Source organism: Salvia miltiorrhiza, chromosome 8 (genome assembly GCF_028751815.1).
Source record: "Salvia miltiorrhiza cultivar Shanhuang (shh) chromosome 8, IMPLAD_Smil_shh, whole genome shotgun sequence".
Classification (NCBI taxonomy): Eukaryota; Viridiplantae; Streptophyta; class Magnoliopsida; order Lamiales; family Lamiaceae; genus Salvia; species Salvia miltiorrhiza.
In genome coordinates, this window is record NC_080394.1 from 27,314,439 (window position 1) to 27,334,470 (window position 20,032).

The window sequence follows — 20,032 nt, forward strand, 5'->3', positions numbered from 1 at the left end:
TGTCTTGAACTTTGAGAAATTTGTTTGATTATGACTACAATTACGTTGAAATTGTGACAATAGTTATTCTTTGCCAAAATTAAATGTGAACCAACCACTACAAAATCAGGTTCTAATGTATTGTATTCTAAATATTTTTAACAATAGGTAGCTCATTATTATCAGATCACAAAGTTAGTGTAACGACATCAATTTTCAAGCGTGATTCAGACCACACAGGTGGTCCGATGACGATGGACTACCTATTGTTATAAATTCCATTTAATATAGAATACATTAGGCTCTAATTTTATGAGAATTAATAATTATTTCGGATGTAATTTCGGTAGAGAATAACTACCGCAACAATTTCAACTTGGTTGTGTCTATAATTAAACAAAATTTCAAAGTTCAAGATACACAAAAAAATATTGAAATCAATACTACAAACTAAAATTTGTTCTCCATGAATTTAACTTTTTAATTTTCCCCTCTAAAAAACTTCATATGTCCTTATAAAAAGTATTCATTTGTAAATGGCACGAGTTTTAATAAAATAGCTGAATGTACGTTGTGAGTGGAGTAAGAGTCCCACTTTATTGTGAATGAAAAATTTATCAAAAATAAATTGGATACATTTTATGAGGACGGACGAAAATGACAAATTGGATACATTTTATGAGAATGGAGGGAGTACAATTTATTAAAAGTTTAGAATATACGTTATAATTAGCCTTTAATTATAGGGTTAATTGCATATAAATTACTGAACTTTCAACAAATTCTCATTTTGCACATGAACTTTAAAATCTTTATTAAAATTACTCAACTATTAATTTCTTCTCATTTTGCATATTTGTTCATTTTTCGGCCAAACTTTGGGTCTGAAATGACGTCGTTTTCTTCCATCTTTACATTACAATGTCAATTCTATTTTTTTTGCACAATCATATCTATGCTACGTAAGCATATTCATGTCAAGCAAGTATATTTATGTCATGTCACCACGATGAAAAATGGACATATACAAAATGAGAAGAAATTAATAATTGAGTAATTTTAATAAAGATTTTAAAATTTATGTACAAAATGAGAATTTGTTGAAAGTTAATATATATACAATTAACCCTTAATTATATTAGAGCAACTCCAGCACTGGTGTCGAAGGAGGCGTCGATCTGGGTCGAAGAAAAGGGCGCCGCACTGGAGACACGGGCTGATGCGAGGCCATGTCTTAGCCAAGACACGGGTCGAAGGCGAGGATGGTGTGGCGCGTCCGGAGGACGCGCCCAATTAAAAAAAATCGAAATTCGGTTTTTAAAATTTGAAAAAGCCGTTGCCATTTTTTTTTTAAATTTCGACCGTTGCTTTATAAACGACTATTTTTTGTTTTTTTTTCTTTTTTTTTTCTTTTTTCCCTTCTATAAATACCACTCTTCCACAATATCAAATTCACCACTTTCTCAACTACAATTCTCTCTTTAAAAATTTTTAGATCCCAACAACAATTCTCTCTTCTATATTTTGCCTGTAATGGATCATGAATTCGATGAATACCTCGAACAACAAGGCGGTTCGAGGCTTCTAATGATGGGATTTGCTCCTTTTTCGCAAGCCTCCAATGTCTTGGCTACAGGAAATGTTTCCACACCGGCGGTGAACGCCAACGTCCAAGAAGAGCCGGAGGCGGTGAAGCCGAAAGCCAAGGGCACCCGCGCTGCATAATCTAGCGAGGAGTTCGAGCTCGTGGCAATCTTGTGGGCGGAGGCAACCCACAATCCTATTTTGGGGACCTCCCAAAAGTTGCTCCAACATTGGGGAACAATCGCGGAGAAGTTCAACGCGCTCAATGAGTCAGGAGCGCCGCCGCGAAAGTTGGATCATCTCAAGTCCCACTTCGCCCGTGTCCAAAAGGAGACGAAATTCTTCGAGGGCTTCTACAATACTTGCAAGGAGAATTGGGGGAGTGGTATGAGCTACGACAAAATCACCCAACAAGCCCAGACGATGTTCGAGGCGAATTTCAAGAAGCAATTCTCCTACATCAAAGCTTGGAAAGTGCTTCGCGAATGCGAAAGATTCATGTCGCAAGCCGGGGATGTCCAATCCGCAAAAAAGTCGAAGCGCTCTGATGGTGGAGCAACCACCACTTCTTCGGAGCCGAGTGTCACGACGAGACCCCAAGGCCAAAAAGCGGCAAAGCGAGACAAGGGCAAGGCAAAGAAGGGAGAAGGGTCTTCGGGAGGAGGTTCGACGTTCTCCGATGCCCTCGAGAAGGTGGCCGAAAGCATGAGGGAGAATGCTCTCAAAACGGGGGAAATCGGCAAGGTCAAAAAAATGCAAGCCGAGATGAAACGGGAGGAGATGGATATGAAGCTCTTGAACAAGGATACGACGGGTATGACGGAGGCACAATTGACCTTGCACAACCACCTAGTCCAAGAAGTGCTCAAGCGTCGATGGTTTATTTAAATTAGGAAATTATTGTTATTTTTTATTTTATTATCGTATTTTAATTATGTTTTTAATTTTATTTTAATTATTGTAATGTTTGATTTTATTTTTAATGAAATTGGAAATTTAAAAATAAAAGTGTAGAAATATGAATTTTGTGGAAATGGAATCTAAGACACTCTCTAAACACCAATCCATTGGAGAGGGTGTGTCTTAGGTGTGGACTACCATCTAAGACACCCCCTAAGACACCATGCATTGGAGATGTTCTTAGGTTGTGCCGACGCGGACATGATAAAGATTTTTTACCCCTTTGGCGATGCTTTAATATTAGGGAATCTTGCATGTATGGAAAGATTCGGTGATCACAAATAAAAAGATTTTTATGAGGTTAAAATTTGCAGAGATACGAGTCCTACCATGTTTTGCACTTGCTTATCAAAGACTTAAAAATGTTTTAAAATTATAGGGGTGGTCTTAGGTATAATTGAATGTACCGTATAATTAAATTAATCCATACTTAGATCATGACCCACATTTTGATTCGAGCCCACATTCTGACTCAAATCGTGTATAATTGACACTATAATATTGTAAACGACAGTGTGTATAATTAACACTATTCAAAAATATAAATGACACCTTTTATATTTGACATTATAAAATTGTAAATGACACTATATATAATATTTTAAATGAAATTATAAGATTGAAAATGACACTATAACATTTTAAAATATTACAATGCATGTCACTTATATAACCGAATAATGTCAATTATAGGCAGTGTCATTTGTATAACCGAATAATGTCATTTACACGATTTTGATCAGAATGTGGATTCAAATCAAAATACAGATCAGAATCTAGATATGGATCAATCCGATTATACGATACACTCGATTGTACCTAAATTTTTGTGAAAAATATATTTAGGGTTAATTGCTCTATATTTCATTTAATGTAAAAGCTCCTGTATCAAATTTAAAAAAAAAAAAATGTAAAGCTCATCTGAATCCATACAAATGGACCCTCCAACCCCACCTGCTCGACCCAATTAGCAATTAAAACAAGTTCGTTTGTTTTAAGAAAAAGTTTCGTGCGACGTATTACATATTGTACATAAGTATCACATTTACGTGTAAACAAAGTCCCGTTCTTGAATATATCCCACTTATCATGACACACTTTTCTTTTTAATTTATCTTATTTATAATGGTACTTTTCAAAAATAATATATGATTACTACTATTTTTACATACATAAAATAAGTGGTCTCTATCTACTTTACACTCTTAATAATTTATTCTTAATTTTCGTGCCCAAAACAAATGTGTCAAGATAAGTGAGACAAAGGGGAGTATTATTTACTGTATAAATGTCTCATTTATTTTTAAACAAAATTTTATTTATGAATAAATATAGGTTTAATTATGTAATAAAAGGTTTATATTTATTTTGTATCTCTTGCTCTAAATAAAATTTCATCTAAAAAAAGTCTCATTTATTTTTAAGAATCTCAATACTTTTTTTAAAAAAATCTTATTTTTTTTAAAAAGTCGGATTTTCATGCTGGAAGATCCATGCGAAGACTGCCAAGAAGAGTTGTGACGTCCACTTCATCTTTGGTTACTTTTTTGGAGTGTGGTCGACACCTTTGGTTATTCGTGGGTTCATGATTTAAATCTAATTCATAATAGTTTCTTAGGATTTCTACTTGCATCGAGATTCAAGACTTCAAAAGGTTATTCGGGTAAATTGGAGCATTTGAAAAAATAATTTTCTAACATTTCTTTAATTCACATGAAATTCATATATGCTCTTCGATCAATTATTAAAACCGAAATTATATTCAAGAGAAATATATGTGAATTGCCCCATTAAATATGCTCATATTGTGAATTGCGTCGCGTGCATGTGTATTTCAGAAAATCTATCTTTATTAGTTATTTTAAAATCAGATATTGTCACACGCGCACATTTGTTGTACTTATCATTTTTCCCCCTTTGAAAGCTAATAGGTCCCAAATTGCATATTGTAAAATAAATGATAAAATAACATTAAGGTTAAGCTGTAAAAATCCTACATAAGGGGACATCAATCGATGTTGACTTCAATATATAAATAACTAGGTCTCCCTCCTAAATCAAAAACTAAAAAAGATAGTCCTACATAAGTTCATACTCTATATATAAGGGTTCTCAAAAAATAAAAGGCCCTATATAAGTTCATACTCTATAATGGAACTTACAACTACAACTACCTAATACAAAATACTCCTAGCGTTTTTATTTATCAATTTAAATAAGATTCAAGAATTAAATAAATAGATGGCCCCTTTTGACATTTACCTATAAGTGGTGTCAAGGCCTTGTGCATTGGACCAAAATTTTATAAAGAAAAAAAGACGAAGCCCACTTTGGTACTTTGTACACTACAATATAAAGTTGAAATCTAATTACTTTTCACAAAAAATTAAAAGTTTATCTGAAAAGTGTTGCAACGAAAGAGATTGATGCCATGAGGCCCATGACAATCCATGAGTGGGTTTTGTTATGTCTTTGTCACATTCTTCCAATATATATATATATATATATATATATATATATATATATAGAGAGGGCCGCTCCAATGAGACCCCCTAATTTTAGTGAGATCTAGGACACGATTTGGTGCGTTTATTTTATCAATCATATGGCTGATATTGTATCTGGAGGGTGATTTTTTTTCGCAGGGTTCGAATCCTGGAGGGAGCAGAATATTTTAAATTTTGTTATTCATCAGTATATACTGTATTGTTCATCAGTATATATGGCCCTATTCATCAGTATATATGTCTTATTCATTACGAATTTTTTAATTTTTATTTTTCATCAGTATATACATCTTGTTCATTAGATATACGTTTTGTTCATTAGTATTATATGTCTTATTCATTGTACTCATATTACACGAAAAATAGGGGGTCTCACTGAAGCGCGCCCCTATATATATATATATATATATATATATATATATAGCCCCATCAGTTTCAAATCACACAATTTAAATTACCTAAATAGACTGTATCCCCCCATTTTCATCCAGGATTATAATTAAAAAATTATCTTCTAATTGGTTCGATAGATTGAATCATCAAGCATCGAGATGAAACGAATTATTGCAAGTGTTTTGGCTGAATTTTTTTTAGAAACAAAATAGGAGTATATATATATATATATATATATATATATAGGGTTAGGTTTTATGGAGATTTTTTTTTTTTATTAGAAACATTGAACATGTCAATAGTTTTTTAGGAACATAACATAATTTTATTGAACGTTTGGGGACGTCAGGGGATTGAATCCTGGAGTGTGAAATTTTAAACAAATACATCTTTTCAACAAATACGTATGTTCATAAAAAATTACTGACATGTTCATCACAATTATTGATATGTTCATCAAAATTTGGACACGAGATTTATTCTTAATTCTGAACCGTTTAATTGATCATGATCAATGGATGAGATTGTTTCTCACTTCTTTAAATATTTGTCTTTCTCAATAGAACTTTTCCCTATATATATATATATATATATATATATATAGGGGGGCGCTCCAATGAGACCCCCTAATTTTAGTGAGATCTAGGGCACGATGTGAGGTGTTTATTTTATCAATCCTATGAATAATATTGTATCTGGAGGGTGATTTTTTTTCGCAGGGTTCGAATCCTGGAGGGAGCAGAATATTTTAAATTTTCTTATTCATCAGTGTATATTGCATTGTTCATCAGTATATACTGCCTTGTTCATCAGTATATATGTCTTATTCATTACCAATTTTTTAAATTTTATTTTTCATCAGTATATACGTCTTGTTCGTTAGATATACGTTTTGTTCATTAGTATATATGTCTTATTCATTGTACTCAGTGTCTCACGAAAAATAGGGGGTCTCACTGGAGCGCGCCCCTATATATATATATATATATATATATAGGGGAGAGTTCAATGGAGACCACTCCCTTAGATAAAGAATAAAGACCAAATCATGTGCGTCGATCTTGCTTAATCTAACAGTGATCATTCGTCCATTAATTATTATAACTAGTGTATCACCCGCGCTATGCGCGGTTGTAATTTTAAACTCCGTGAGCTATGCATATGTTTTACAATTATTAATTTAAATTAATAAAAATAAAATTTGATATCAAATTTATTATTTGCAAAATGATCTAATTTTTTAATATAACTAATGTAATTTATACAATAATATAAAATAAATTGACTATGAATTCGATATGTAACATTATAAATTTATTGTGAAAAATGATGAATTACAAAAAAGTAATAGTAGTAAATTTTTGCAGCCTGTGACATTTGAATCATCGACCAAGAATTAATTCAGCAAAGCCATGAATTTACATGATTGATCCCAAACCATAGCTCAACACATATTTTGAAATTTTAATAAACACTTAATAATATTTAAACTTACTTTAATACTTTAATACCTAACAAAGATAATTGTATGGATAAAAAACACATTAATAGAAAATAAAAGAGTTGTCATAATATTTAGAAATCAACAATAATTTTGAACAAATTCAATTATGCATTATTTTCTTTATCTCTTCTAACTTTTTATTCAATAAAAATTTAATTATTTAATATTGAATTGAATTTTCATTCATTTAATGATTATATAAATATTTAAAATTATAATTAAAATTAATAAAATAATAATATCTAATAACATATTTAAAAAAAATATGTAAATAATTTACACAACCTTCTTTATTTTACTTCAAATTTAACTGATTTTCAACTTACTTTGAAAAATTAAATTATAAATAATTAATCACTACTCTTTATTTTTAAAAATTAAATGCTCATAATTAATTTTATTGACTTATTAACTTAAACTAATTCTTTTAATATTTATTGAGTTAATCAAATGATTATTCAATTCAATAAAAATAGATCCACGTATTATTATCATAAAAACATTCGCAAACATATTTTTTTGTAACATGACAATGTTATATTTTCTTTCTTGATAGATGTTTAAGTGTGTCAATAGTCTCAATTTTAAAAGAAAAATAAAAACTAATAAATAAATATATATAATATATAGAAATTTTAAACGGCCATAACTTGCTCTTTTTAAACTGATTTATACCTTTCATGCAACAAATTAACGATTTTAATAATATTTTATTTAAGATACATGATTACATATTGCATATTTTATATTGAATTAATTAAATGAGATTATTGCATTAGTGTTTCTTAAAATAAATTATAAATTAATATGTTATAATATATCTTTAAAATTATAATATATAATATGTTATCATTTTATGATAATTACATAATGTCATATTAATAATATTTTGAATGAAATACATAAAATTACATAATTTGACATATTTTTTTAAAAGATGATATATTTTCTAATTGCAATTAAAATATAATTTTGAAGGAAAATATCATAATTTATATGTATAAATTATTTAATGTATTATAATTTTAAATCATCATAACTTGCTCATTTTAAACATGTTTTATATATATATATATATTATATATCAAATTAAATGTCATTTCATAATCTTTCGTTCAAGATGCATATTATATACTCCATTTGACATAATATGAAATTGCTTAAAAATGAAAAAAAAAAATGCTATATCAATTAAATAAGAAAATAAAAAAATAAAAGATTTAAATAATGCATTGCTCAACAATTTGAAAGTTTGCTATTTTCTAGGTTAATGCCAACCGGCAGTTTTCTTCTTTTCGAAAATAAAGTGTAGTTAATATATTAAATTTGATTTTTAATTATTTACGTTTTCTAATTCCAAAATTACCCTTCAAATTGAATGTATCGACATTTACTTTGCTTTTTATATATATAAAGATTTTTCATTTATTTTATTTAATAAAGGTTAGGTTTGTCATTTACTATTTTCCATATTTGTTTATTTCCCTAATTACAACTAATCAAATCTTTTATTTATGCTCAACTCTCTCCCTCACTGATACAAAATCGTGTTGCTCTTCTTCCTCCGCCGCCGCGGTCCTTTTTCCGGCGAAGCCGCGCCAGACCAGTAGCGCCGCTCCCCCATGTCCGTCCATCTCTCCTCAAAATCGCTATCCTTTCCTTCCTTGGCAATGGTGACCGTCGCAGGCCTGGAGCCACGACCACCGCCGGTCGCCCTCAACCCTAGATCCCTAAATCTGCCCCATTTTCTTTCGATCTCTGGCGACCACCGCATGGGCCATAGCCACTGCCCCCACTCTCCTCTCTTCACCGATCAATATCAGCCGCCGCCACCCGAAACCCTAATCCGTAAATCTGGACGCCCCCTTCGATCTCTCTTCAATCCCCGGCAATCGCAAGGCCGGAAGACCGCCGCCGCCAATTCACAGCCCCAAGCCCTCTCTCTTGTTCGACTTTGGCAGGCGACAGTAGTTTATCAACCGTCGCCGCCTCCCACCATCCCTCGAAGAGGGTTAGAGCGGAATCGGTGAGAGATCTAGGGATATTGCTCATGATATATGATTATGCGAGAACTGAAACGCATGAATGGGTTGTGGGAAGAAAAGAGAGATGGGATTCCGATAATCAAAATTCGAGCTTCAGTTTTTGCTTATATATATATGTTGAGAGAGAGACAACGTATTTGTGTTTGAGTGTATAGTCTTATTCACAGAAAAGCTTGCATTTTGTGGTTGCTATTATGCATTTGTTGGTTTGTAAAGTCCAGTTGAGTGTTTAAATCATGCTGGAATGTTTAAAGGTAAAACCTTTGTATAAATTTTGTTGGTTAATTTCTACAAAAATAATGCGAAAGTTTGGCTGATTAAGGAGTTTGAACCTAATGTTCGTAGAAAATACTAATGAACATACTAATGTTCGTTGATATGTTCATAAAAAATAAATGAACATAATAATGCTCGTCGATATTTTCGTAATATGTTCGTAAAAAACAAATGAACATACTAATGTTCGTCAATGTTTTCGTAGAAAAACAAATGAACATACTAATGTTCACCTATTATGTTCATTAACCACTACAAGAATATAAGGGTTTTAGCCACACATAATTAGCCACACATAATTATGTGTGGCAATATACCCACACATAATTAAATATGTGTAGGTAAATTCATTAGACAATTTTAAATAATTAATGACATTTAATTATGTGTAGGTAAAAATATTTAGTCACATTTATTTTTTTATTTTTTATTTTTCGTTTAACTCTTAATATATTTAATGCTGACGTGGAAATTTTAGCCACACATAATTTGTCACACATAATTATGTGTGGCAAAATACCTACACATAATTGAATATGTGTAGGTATTTTCATTAGACAATTTTAAATAATTAATGACATTTAATTATGTGTGGCTAATTTTTTTTACTCACATTTATTTTTTAAATTATTTTCTTGTTGAACTCTTAATATCTTATATGCTTACGTGGAAAATTAACAAAAAATATTAGCCACACATAATATGTGACACATAACTAGATATGTGTGGGTAAATTCATTAAATATTTTTAAATAATTGGTGACATTTATTTATGTGTGGATAAAAATATTTAAGCATTTTTATTTTTTATTTTTAAAATAATCTAAATTTCAAATTTTCTTACGTGGATTAATATATTATATAATCTCTAGTTATTATTTATTAATATTCAAAATATTTAACTTTCCCACATCCTTTTTTTTCGAAAACCATTTTCCCACATCCTTAACGTGAAATATTTCATTTACCCGCCCTGTATTGCGCCAAAAACTCCTTCAAAAAAATGAAGGACGGGCGGTTTCGATGTAGAGGATGAGAGCAACCATCATGAAGTACTATCTAGCAACATACAAACAAACCCTAGCACCACCACTTCAAGCTGCATATTGTTTCATCAAATTCACCCCAAACCCACCAATCAAACCCGAAGCTAATCCCGCAAACCAACCCAAATTAGCAAATTCCCAATACGCGAATACCTTGTTCCACTAAAACCAGACAAACAATCCCCCGGGGAAAAATTTCTAGCAGATTGGATGGAGCGGCGAAGATGAAGATTTAGAATAAAATATTGTGGAGAAATATTTCCAGGCAACTTAGGCTTTGGGAAAATGTTTGGAGGCGTATTCTGGTTATTTTCAGGCAATTAGAGAAGTGGCGCCAACGGTGAAGCAGTTGTTGGTAGAGAAGGTAAATTGTTTTAAGGAGAACTTTTTTCCTTTTATGTCATTTAGAATTTTGATTGAATTTATATTTGCTACATTCCACATACTTGACATTATCAGTAATCATGGTATTGTGTTTATGATGCTTCTTATGGTTTAAGCACTTGAATGTGCCGCTTTTTTTTTTTTTAACTAAAAGTATCTTTCTATCCTCATATTTCAGATATTGAGAGAAATTATATCACATAGCGATCAGAAGAGAGACACTGCCTCATTTTTGTTAGAGGTATATCAATTTATGTTAGATACATGATATGGTGTCCTGCAGTTGTAGTTGATAGTAGTTATAACATCTAATTTTATAGAAGTCTTGTGACTTGGTAAGCTGTTTAATGTGGAAAATTTGTGTATAAATTCTGAATTTCAGGAAAAGACAATCTTGAAGAAATTGACTAGCCAACTCCTTATATTTTGATGCTCAGACTTCTCAAGGCTGCTCAATTTGACACAAAGGTATAGGATCAAGTAAAATTTGTGAAATATTGTACACTTTGTTGGAGATTATGACTTGATACTGTGAATTTTTCTTTCTAAGACTTTGAGTATGTTTGTGTATCTTTAAATGTATATGTATTTAAAATACCAGCTGCTAAGTATGCTTTGGTTTTTCTAAATTTAGCTACACTGAATAAGAGGGTGCTTCTAATTTCTTCTGACATTTTAAAACATGACATTTTTACTTCAGACTTTGATCTTTGATAACTATTAGTAACCTAAAGATATCCCTACATCATATATGCATACACAGTATGGAAAAGTATACATTTCAAGAGTTTCTTAAATAAGCTTTTCAATATTAATGCGTTGATGATGATTCCTGGAAGTTTGAAATAGGATACTTGCACTCTGATATGATTTATATGCAAGTATGAGTATTTATGTCTGCTGCAAGTCAGACTCTTTCATTGTTTGCTTCATGGATATGCATAGTAATTTTGTTTCTTTTACTTTCTATTAGGCCGTAGATGTCTATAAATCATAAATGGGTTAGCACTTTCTAATTCCTGATGCTCTTAACGTATTACATTAACTTTTGACTTATGCGTGGTCTATTTCTACTTAAGGTTGGATGATGGATGGATCAACAAATAGTTTGACCAATTTTATACAATCTAACAATAAGTTTGCTAAATAAAGAACTAGAATATTAGTTAGATTTTACATTTCTTACTCTAGTAGAGTTTATGTATTGTGCTTTTATTGCATAGAGATGAAGTTTATAATCATTTCATTGCCAATAGGATTGATTCAGAATAAGAAAAACAGAAAGAGAAATACAAGCAATGAAATTTAACTGAAATGAATGACTGAGTTTCTAGATCAAGATTTCTCTCGTGATTTAATGCATAGTGAAATCCTCTGCTAACATTCCTTTTCCCCACTTTGACTTTTATTTGCTTTTCAACTATAAATATTGAGTCTGCATAATGATATTAATGTTTTATTTTCTAGAGTGGTTCCTCTTTGATGACATATTATTATTTTCTCAATTATATATTGAACAGATGTTGGGTTGCTATAATTTTAAAAAGTGTGAATTATTTGTTTGTATCTTACCATGTGTATTCTAATAATGTTGTGTTTCTATGATTTTAACAGGAATAAAGGATGGAATTGTCAATATGAAGTTAACCAATAATTGCAATGTACGTTGGTTTGCTTGTGGTGAAGGAGGAGTTTGAAAGAAAATCAAAAGTGTTTGATGAATTGTATAATTATTTAGACATGTAAAGCTTTTTGTAGTTGTCATGTAAATATTGTGTACTTTAACATTATTAAATATTAATAATGAAATATATTTTTTAAATCTTGTTATTTTTTAATGCGTTGCACTACACTTAATTTAGGATTTTTTAAACAAGTTAGGATCATATTATATTTTACTAATGTAAAATGTAATATGATAATAATATTATATATCAAATCAAAATTAAAATATTCATAATTTTAAAGAAGTTTTACCTACACATAAATTATACATTTACCCACACATATAAATAGCCACGTATACATACATGTCAGCTTCCACGTCATTTCCACCTCATCATTATATTTTACCAAAACATTATTAACCACACATAAAATATATATTTGGTGACATATATATGTGTAGGTAAATGTTTAGTGTTTTACCTACACATATATGAATGTGTGGGTAAAATCCTTTCTTTACAAAGTTTTACCCACACTCGTTGACATTTAAATTATGTGTGGGTAAAAAGCAATATTCACACATAAGTACATTTTTAGCCACACATCAATGTGTGGCTAAAACCCTTGATTTCTTGTAGTGAACGGATCAGATCCCAGAATGGTAAAGAGATGAATTTTCGGGATTTGTTCAACGTGATCCCAGATTTCAGTGGATTTTACTGGACATATTTGCCCTTTTCGGATTAAATAAATGTAATTAACCAATATTTAATTACATGAAAAATCAAATCGGGAAATTATATGAACCGTTGATTGGAGAGAGATGAATGACCTTGATTTGGTCTTTATTCTTTATCTAAGGGAGTGGTCTCAATTGAATGCGATCATATATATATATATATATATATATATATATATGGGAACGCTCCAATGAGACCCCCTATTTTTAGTGAGACCTGAGACACAATCTCGTGCGTTTATTTCATCAATCCTATGGCTGATATTGTATCTAGAGGGAGATTTTTTTTTCTCAGGGTTCGAATTCTGGAGGGAGCAAAATATTTTAAATTTCGTTATTCATTAGTATATGCTGCATTGTTCATCGGTATATACTGCCTTCTTCATCAGTTTATATGTCTTATTCATTACCAATTTTTTAAATTTCGTTATTCATCAGTATATATGTCTCATTCATTGTACTCAGTATCTCACAAAAAATAGGGGGTCATATATATATATATATATATATATATATATATATATATATATATATGGGAGCGCTCCAATGACACTCCCTATTTTTAGTGAGATCTTGGACACGATCTCGTGCGTTTATTTTATCAATCCTATGACTGATATTGTATCTAGAGGGCGAATTTTTTTTCTCAGGATTCGAATCCTGGAGGGAGCGAAATATTTTAAATTTCGTTATTCATTAGTATGTACTGCATTGTTCATCAGTATATATGTTTTATTCATTACCAATTTTTTAAATTTCGTTATTTATCAGTATATATAGCCTTATTCTTCAGTATATATGTTTTATTCATTGAAAAATAAGGGTCTCAATGTCTTATGAAAAATAAGGGTCTCATTGTAGCGCACCCCTATATATATATATATATATATATATATCACTCAATATCCTTGAGGCTTCAACACAATGATTTTGAGCCACTCAGGAAACTCCGAACACCAAACCACCGTTTCCGTAATGTTCCTAGCAAACTGTGTTGAACTATGGACTGCTCTATTGGCTGAGTTGATGTTGGATTAACATATTGGACTACTATTGAATTTTCTAAGGATATTCACCAGAATTAGAATCCTCGCACCCGAAGTTCAGACTTTATGTATTGAGTTAATAAGATCATTTATAATTGTGAAATATATTTACTACTATGAAATAAATGGACTCATAATGCTCCTCTGATTTTATAATTGGGAGATGAACATTTTTACTACGTGCCTCTCTCAAGTCTCAATGTGTGGATTGGAGGTAAAATATTAATTATGATGGAAAGTAAAACCAAATGAAAGTCGAAATAGCACGCTAATAAGTGGGATTTTGGTTAATGGGTTGACGATGTCGAAATGATGGATGTGAAATTGGTGAAGAAAGGCGATTGGTTAGTTGGATTGTGTGTAATGATGGAGAAATTAATGGGTTTTACACATATTTATACGGGTCACTCCACTTGTCTTGTTTATATACAGTTGTTGGTGTGTGAAATCAAATTATTTGCATTGTGATTGTGAGTTATATGTATATCTTAAAAGCTATCACGATTGTCTCTTTTCTCTCCTTGCTAAAGCTTCTTTGTTGTTATCTTTGCCAAAAAGAAAATTTTGTTTCAATTTCAAGAATGTAAAAAAGGGCGACCAAATTGGGTGAGATCAATTGGTTTTTAGAAAGATATGATAGTTGGGATCCAGCTAGGCCATTTGAGTTTGAGGAGTTTGGTGTTTAAATATCTCTTATTTTTGTGAGGTTCATATTGTTTTATTTATTCATACACACATTTCGTATAACCCCCAAAATAGAATTGGGGAATACGTATGGGTTGTTTTCTTCTCTATGTTTTGTGATGATTTATGAGACTTTTCTTTGTTGGTTACTTATGTTTGTTAGTGCATAATTAGTATTTTACTTGAACTTAAAAGGAATAGTTGCAAATTATGATACTTTTTTTTTATCAGAAAAATTTTAAAATTTAAATAAATTATGATACTTGAATTAAACTAGTTACTGAACTTTAATTTATTTCAAAATGAATACTAAATTTATATTTTATGGTTTCAATTCAATTTTAGCAAAACTTAATTGGAACCTCAAATGAAACAAACTGTAACTTCAATAATTATTTTGAAATAAATTAAAGTTTATGACCAATTTTATACAAATATCATAATTTAGGAGTCAGATTTAATGAAATTAACCCAGAAAATCACTCTTGATAATTGTTAAGTTGAGCACTTTGGAGTTTGGATCCTTTTCGGCAAAGTGTTAGCTCATCTTGTAATTGTTATTGCACACCACACTCATTAAAAGGTTAATACACATATACAAAAATACAAAATAGCAGATAAGTTTGTAGGATTTAAAAATTAACTAATACAAATAGGTTGTTGGGGCTATTGGGCCACAATTTTGATAAGCAGTAATTACTTTATTTATTTTTGGGCTATTGGGCCATTATTTTGATCCAAAGCAATTATTTATTTGACATTATAACTATAGTAACCTTGTTGACAACATAAAGGAGTTTAATGGTGTATGTGTCTTGGCTAAGCGGTAGGGTGCCTAAAGTAAAGGTATTGGGTTCGAGTTTATCGTGACACCATTTTTAAATTTCTTTATTGTTAATCTATCCAAAAAAAACAAATGTAGTTTAATGGTAACATCATAAAACTAATAGTGAACTAAATTAAAAATTAGAAATTAATTAACAGAATATATAATAAATACTTCTCCACATCTCATTGATAATGGTTCATTATTATTCGGCACAGTTATTAAAAAAAGAGTGATATTGATAATGACTCATTACTGTTCGGTACAATTATTAAGAAAAAAAAATGGTTAAAGGATAGAAGTGATAAAAAATAGTGAAGCCCACAATTTTTTGTGAGAGAATATGGTTTCTTTTTTTGGAACAAACTATGATTAAAATAGACGAAAAATGAAAGTATCTTCCATCTCTCATAAGATCACAATCATCAACTTTGGTATTAGCCAATTATGTAGGCACAAAATTTTATTTAGGATTATTGTTCATATTCTACTCACTGTTTCATGTTCAATGAGCAATCTGAAAGTATTGGAAACTACTGATATCCATTTTATTTGGGGTTTAGTGGCCAAAAATAGTTGGAAAATGGTCTGAAAGTTGTTGCCGTAATAGTATCTTAATATATATTTTTTTTGCTAAAAAATGGATTTTGGTGCCACATACCATTAGAAAGCTATTGTCCGTCAACATCTTTCTAATGGTACGTTGGAATTGCACATGGGACCCGAGACTATCGAATTATTGATCAATAAATTTTGGATTGAGATCAAATTTCTATCAATTATACACTTCTTATGTTTTTAAACAAAAAGTTTTATTTGATTAAAATTCAAAATTTAGTTACTATAATTTATATATTTAGTTTTAATCCTATAAAAACTTGAACATTTTTTATTAGTCCAAATACGAACATGATCTAACTAGGAGTGATGAACGATAATGTGTGGGTAATTTGAACCCGAAATAAGGGTACTCGCATCCAAATTTAGTCAAATGATCATATGATATGATTAATATGAGCATATGATATGAGGTTCAAGAGTATGGGCCGCTCCATGAGATCAAATGGGTGGGCTCAAATCAGCTCTTTCTAGGCCCAAGCCCGCGCAATGGCCAACCGAATTTTTTCAGTTGATACTGGATACTTGATGCCTGTTGTGTGTTTTATATGAAAATGGAGAAAATGGGTGTTTTATATAAAAGAATGAATTTTATAACGACATTTTACTTTTACACCCATGGAACTTATAAGTAAGTAATTCCACCCCTAAGAATTAAGATATGCTCTAGTATTTTGTATTTTACTCTTATATTTCAAAATTTATTTACTCATAAAAAATATTCGTTTTTTCACATAATGATACATACATTAATTTATGTTAAGGGTGCTTTTGTTGGTTCGATTTTTTCATAAGAAAAATGAGTGATACAAAAATATGGGAATTTTCGTTCATTTTAGTTGTCTTTTTTTTTTTAATCTCATATTCTCTAGAGTCGAAAAATCTAAAACATAGGGAAACATTAAAATAAGGGATAAGTGGGTGGCAAAAAAAAAATAGGGTAAATTGCACGAAAATACCTCACTTTATACCAAAATCTGATTTTTTGACAATCTTTTTAATTGTGGCAAAAATTTCAACGAGCTTTCAATTTGTTGCAATGTCCGTCCGGAGTAATTTTCCGGCCAAATTAAATATGAGTTGGCAGCCGGAATGCCAACGTGGCATCAGAAATGCCAAATCACACCCACCATCCCCTCCCACGTCACTCTCTCTCTGTCCCACGTCACCCTCTCTCTCTCTCTCTCTTCCCCCATCCCTCTTCCCCATCTCCTCGTCGGCTCTCTCTCTTCCCCCAAAAAACGTCGGTCCTCTTCCTCCATGCGCAGACCCCTCCCCCTCCTCCACCCCGATGCCGCCGCGTCTTCTCCGGCCGGCGAATCCTCCCTCTCCTCCACCCCTCTGAAGCCGCCGGTGTTGGCTCAGATCGGCCGCCACTCTCTCTCTCTTCTCTTACTCCGTTGCGGCCTCCCCTTCCTCCGGCGGCTCAACGAACACAATAGTATACCAAACGAAAATCTAACTACCACTCCCTCTCCCCGTCGGCTCTCCCCCCCTCTCTCTCACTTCCTCCACCTCCGCCACAAGGCCCACAACCGCCCAGATCTGGCCAGATTCTCGGGTCTTCCCACATCACCATCTCCGATTGCCCGTTTTCCACCGCCCAAATTCTTGGGTCCGCCGGTTTGAGGGCCGATGTTTTCTCAAGCCGAAGAGTGGCGAGCGAGCGAATTAGGGCTCACCTAATTCTGGGACGTTGCTTGGCATAATAGATCGTGCTAAGGGCTGAGCAGTCTTATGGGGCCGCTAGCATGAGAAACAATCAAAGTCCAGATTCCAGCAGCCCCTTCCTGTATTGGCCGAAATAAATTTGGATCAAAACAAAGAATTATCCAAGAGTATCAGAAGTATAATATGGAAGAATAACACATGTTCTGTTTTTTTGTTGTTTTTTCCTTTTGTTTTCTTGGATCTTCCATAAGTCCTAATATATGAAAGTTTGGGGCTAACGTGAAGTTTATCCTTGCATGCAAAGTGTGTAGCTAATCCAGGTCAGAGGACACAGCTCGGGCCCTGTTCAGCTTTGGCTGAGATTATCGACATCAGGGATTGAACAGGCTCCCCTTTTCTTGTTTGAAAGTTTGAGGTCGATGATGCTATTAGGTCATTGCTTGGTTGTGGATCGTGCCCATGGTTGAGCTAGCCCTTAGAGACGTTTGCACGAGAAGCTTTCAAAGTCCAGGTTCCAAGCGAGCCAATGTAACAAGCAAAAGCAACTTGTAACAGCTACAATTTTGATGGCTTTCCTGAGGTTTTGTCCTTGCAATGTAAAGTGTGCGATGCCACTTGATGTCATATTTAGTACAATTTCACCTTTTGAACGCAGAGCTACCGATAATGTCTTATGTAGGAAATTGGTTTTAAGTTGACCAATATTTGACTAATTTTCGAGTACCGAAAATATTTAATTTAACAGAATTAAATGGTACATGATCGATCTACGCTCCGAGTAGATGATTGCAATATATTTATTTACTCAAAACCGATTTTCGGTGAGTGAGAAATAATTAATTAAAGTTTGGTACTTGAAATGTGGAGTTGTGGGAAATGATATAAGCATTAAAGAGAGATTAATGCTTATCCCACATTGATTTATGGATAACATTTATTACAGTATAAAAGTTATTACATCAGAGCATGTAATAAAACTGTGTGCGCACGTGACGGGTTGCAAAGCCCACACGCGCGCGCTGCCGCCGCCCGCCCGACCCCGGCCCATCGGACCTGATCTTTTTGGACCAACGATTTCTCGGCCTAATCCGTTTGGGCCTATACGTGCACACAAGGACTCGACCCAACGGGAGGACTCGTTGATCCCCCAGCAGAAGCTTCCACAACGCAACTACCGTCATAATTGGACGAGAGTGAGTTACCTGATTGTTTCAAACAACAGGGTTGTTACTCTTGTAAGGTAAGATATACCGACTTTCGGTATGGTATACCGCACTATCGGTACGACAACAATATGCAAATTCGGTATGGAAATTCTCATACCGTAATTTACGGTATGATATACGGTATGACGGAAAATTTTCGGCATACCGTACCGATCCACCCCTACGCTGTGTCGTTCACTAGTCAGAAATCGCATATCTGAAAAAACTGAGGGGCCAGAATGAAAATTTAGAAAAATAGTCCATAGTAGGGGTGAGCAAAAATCGAATCGGACCGAAAAACCGACCGAACCGATCATTTTTGGTTCGGTTCGGTTTCGTAGAATTCTGGGTCGATTTCAGTTCGATTTTATAAACTCAGAACCGATTATTTTTCGGTTCGGTTTCGGTTTCCTTAACTTGGGTCGGTCGGAAACCGAACCGAACCGAAAGATATATATTATATTAATATATTAAATATAGGGAAAATTGCACCTAAATACACAAACTTTGTCGAAAATTCATATTTGACGTGAAGTTAGGAATTTACATTTTAATACACCAATTTAAGAAGTTGTTCAATTTTGACACATTTTTCAATTCCGGCGATCGGCATTCTGACGTGGACGCCGGAATGCCAATGTCGCAGCCACGTCAGACACCCACTCTCTCTCACTCTCTACACGTCACCTCCCCCCTCCCCCCGTCGGACCCTCCCCCTCCCCAGAACCGCGTCGCACCACCGCCGCCGAGCCCAGCCTCCCACCGTCAGCCACTTCCCCCTCCCCAGAACCTCGTCGCACCACCGCCGTCGAGCCCCGCAGCCACAAACCCTTCCTCCCGCCGTCAGCCACTTCCCCCTCCCCAGAACCGCGGCGCACCCGCCACCTCCACCAACCA

At 32.9% G+C, this 20,032-nt stretch overlaps 1 protein-coding gene and 1 long non-coding RNA gene across 2 annotated transcripts; both read left to right on the plus strand.

The window, feature by feature from the left end:
* Positions 1–1,512: 1,512 nt before the first annotated feature.
* LOC130998264 (uncharacterized) lies at positions 1,513–2,914 on the plus strand. Its single transcript, XM_057923696.1, has 3 exons — positions 1,513–1,668; positions 1,783–2,307; positions 2,903–2,914. The coding sequence occupies exons 1-3, from the start codon at positions 1,513–1,515 to the stop codon at positions 2,912–2,914; spliced, it is 693 nt and encodes a 230-aa protein (XP_057779679.1).
* A 7,276-nt stretch (positions 2,915–10,190) lies between these two features.
* On the plus strand, positions 10,191–12,496 carry LOC130997391 (uncharacterized). Its single transcript, XR_009093071.1, has 4 exons — positions 10,191–10,658; positions 10,857–10,919; positions 11,061–11,146; positions 12,293–12,496. It is a non-coding gene; the product is annotated as an uncharacterized LOC130997391 (long non-coding RNA).
* The last annotated feature ends 7,536 nt before the right edge of the window (positions 12,497–20,032 follow it).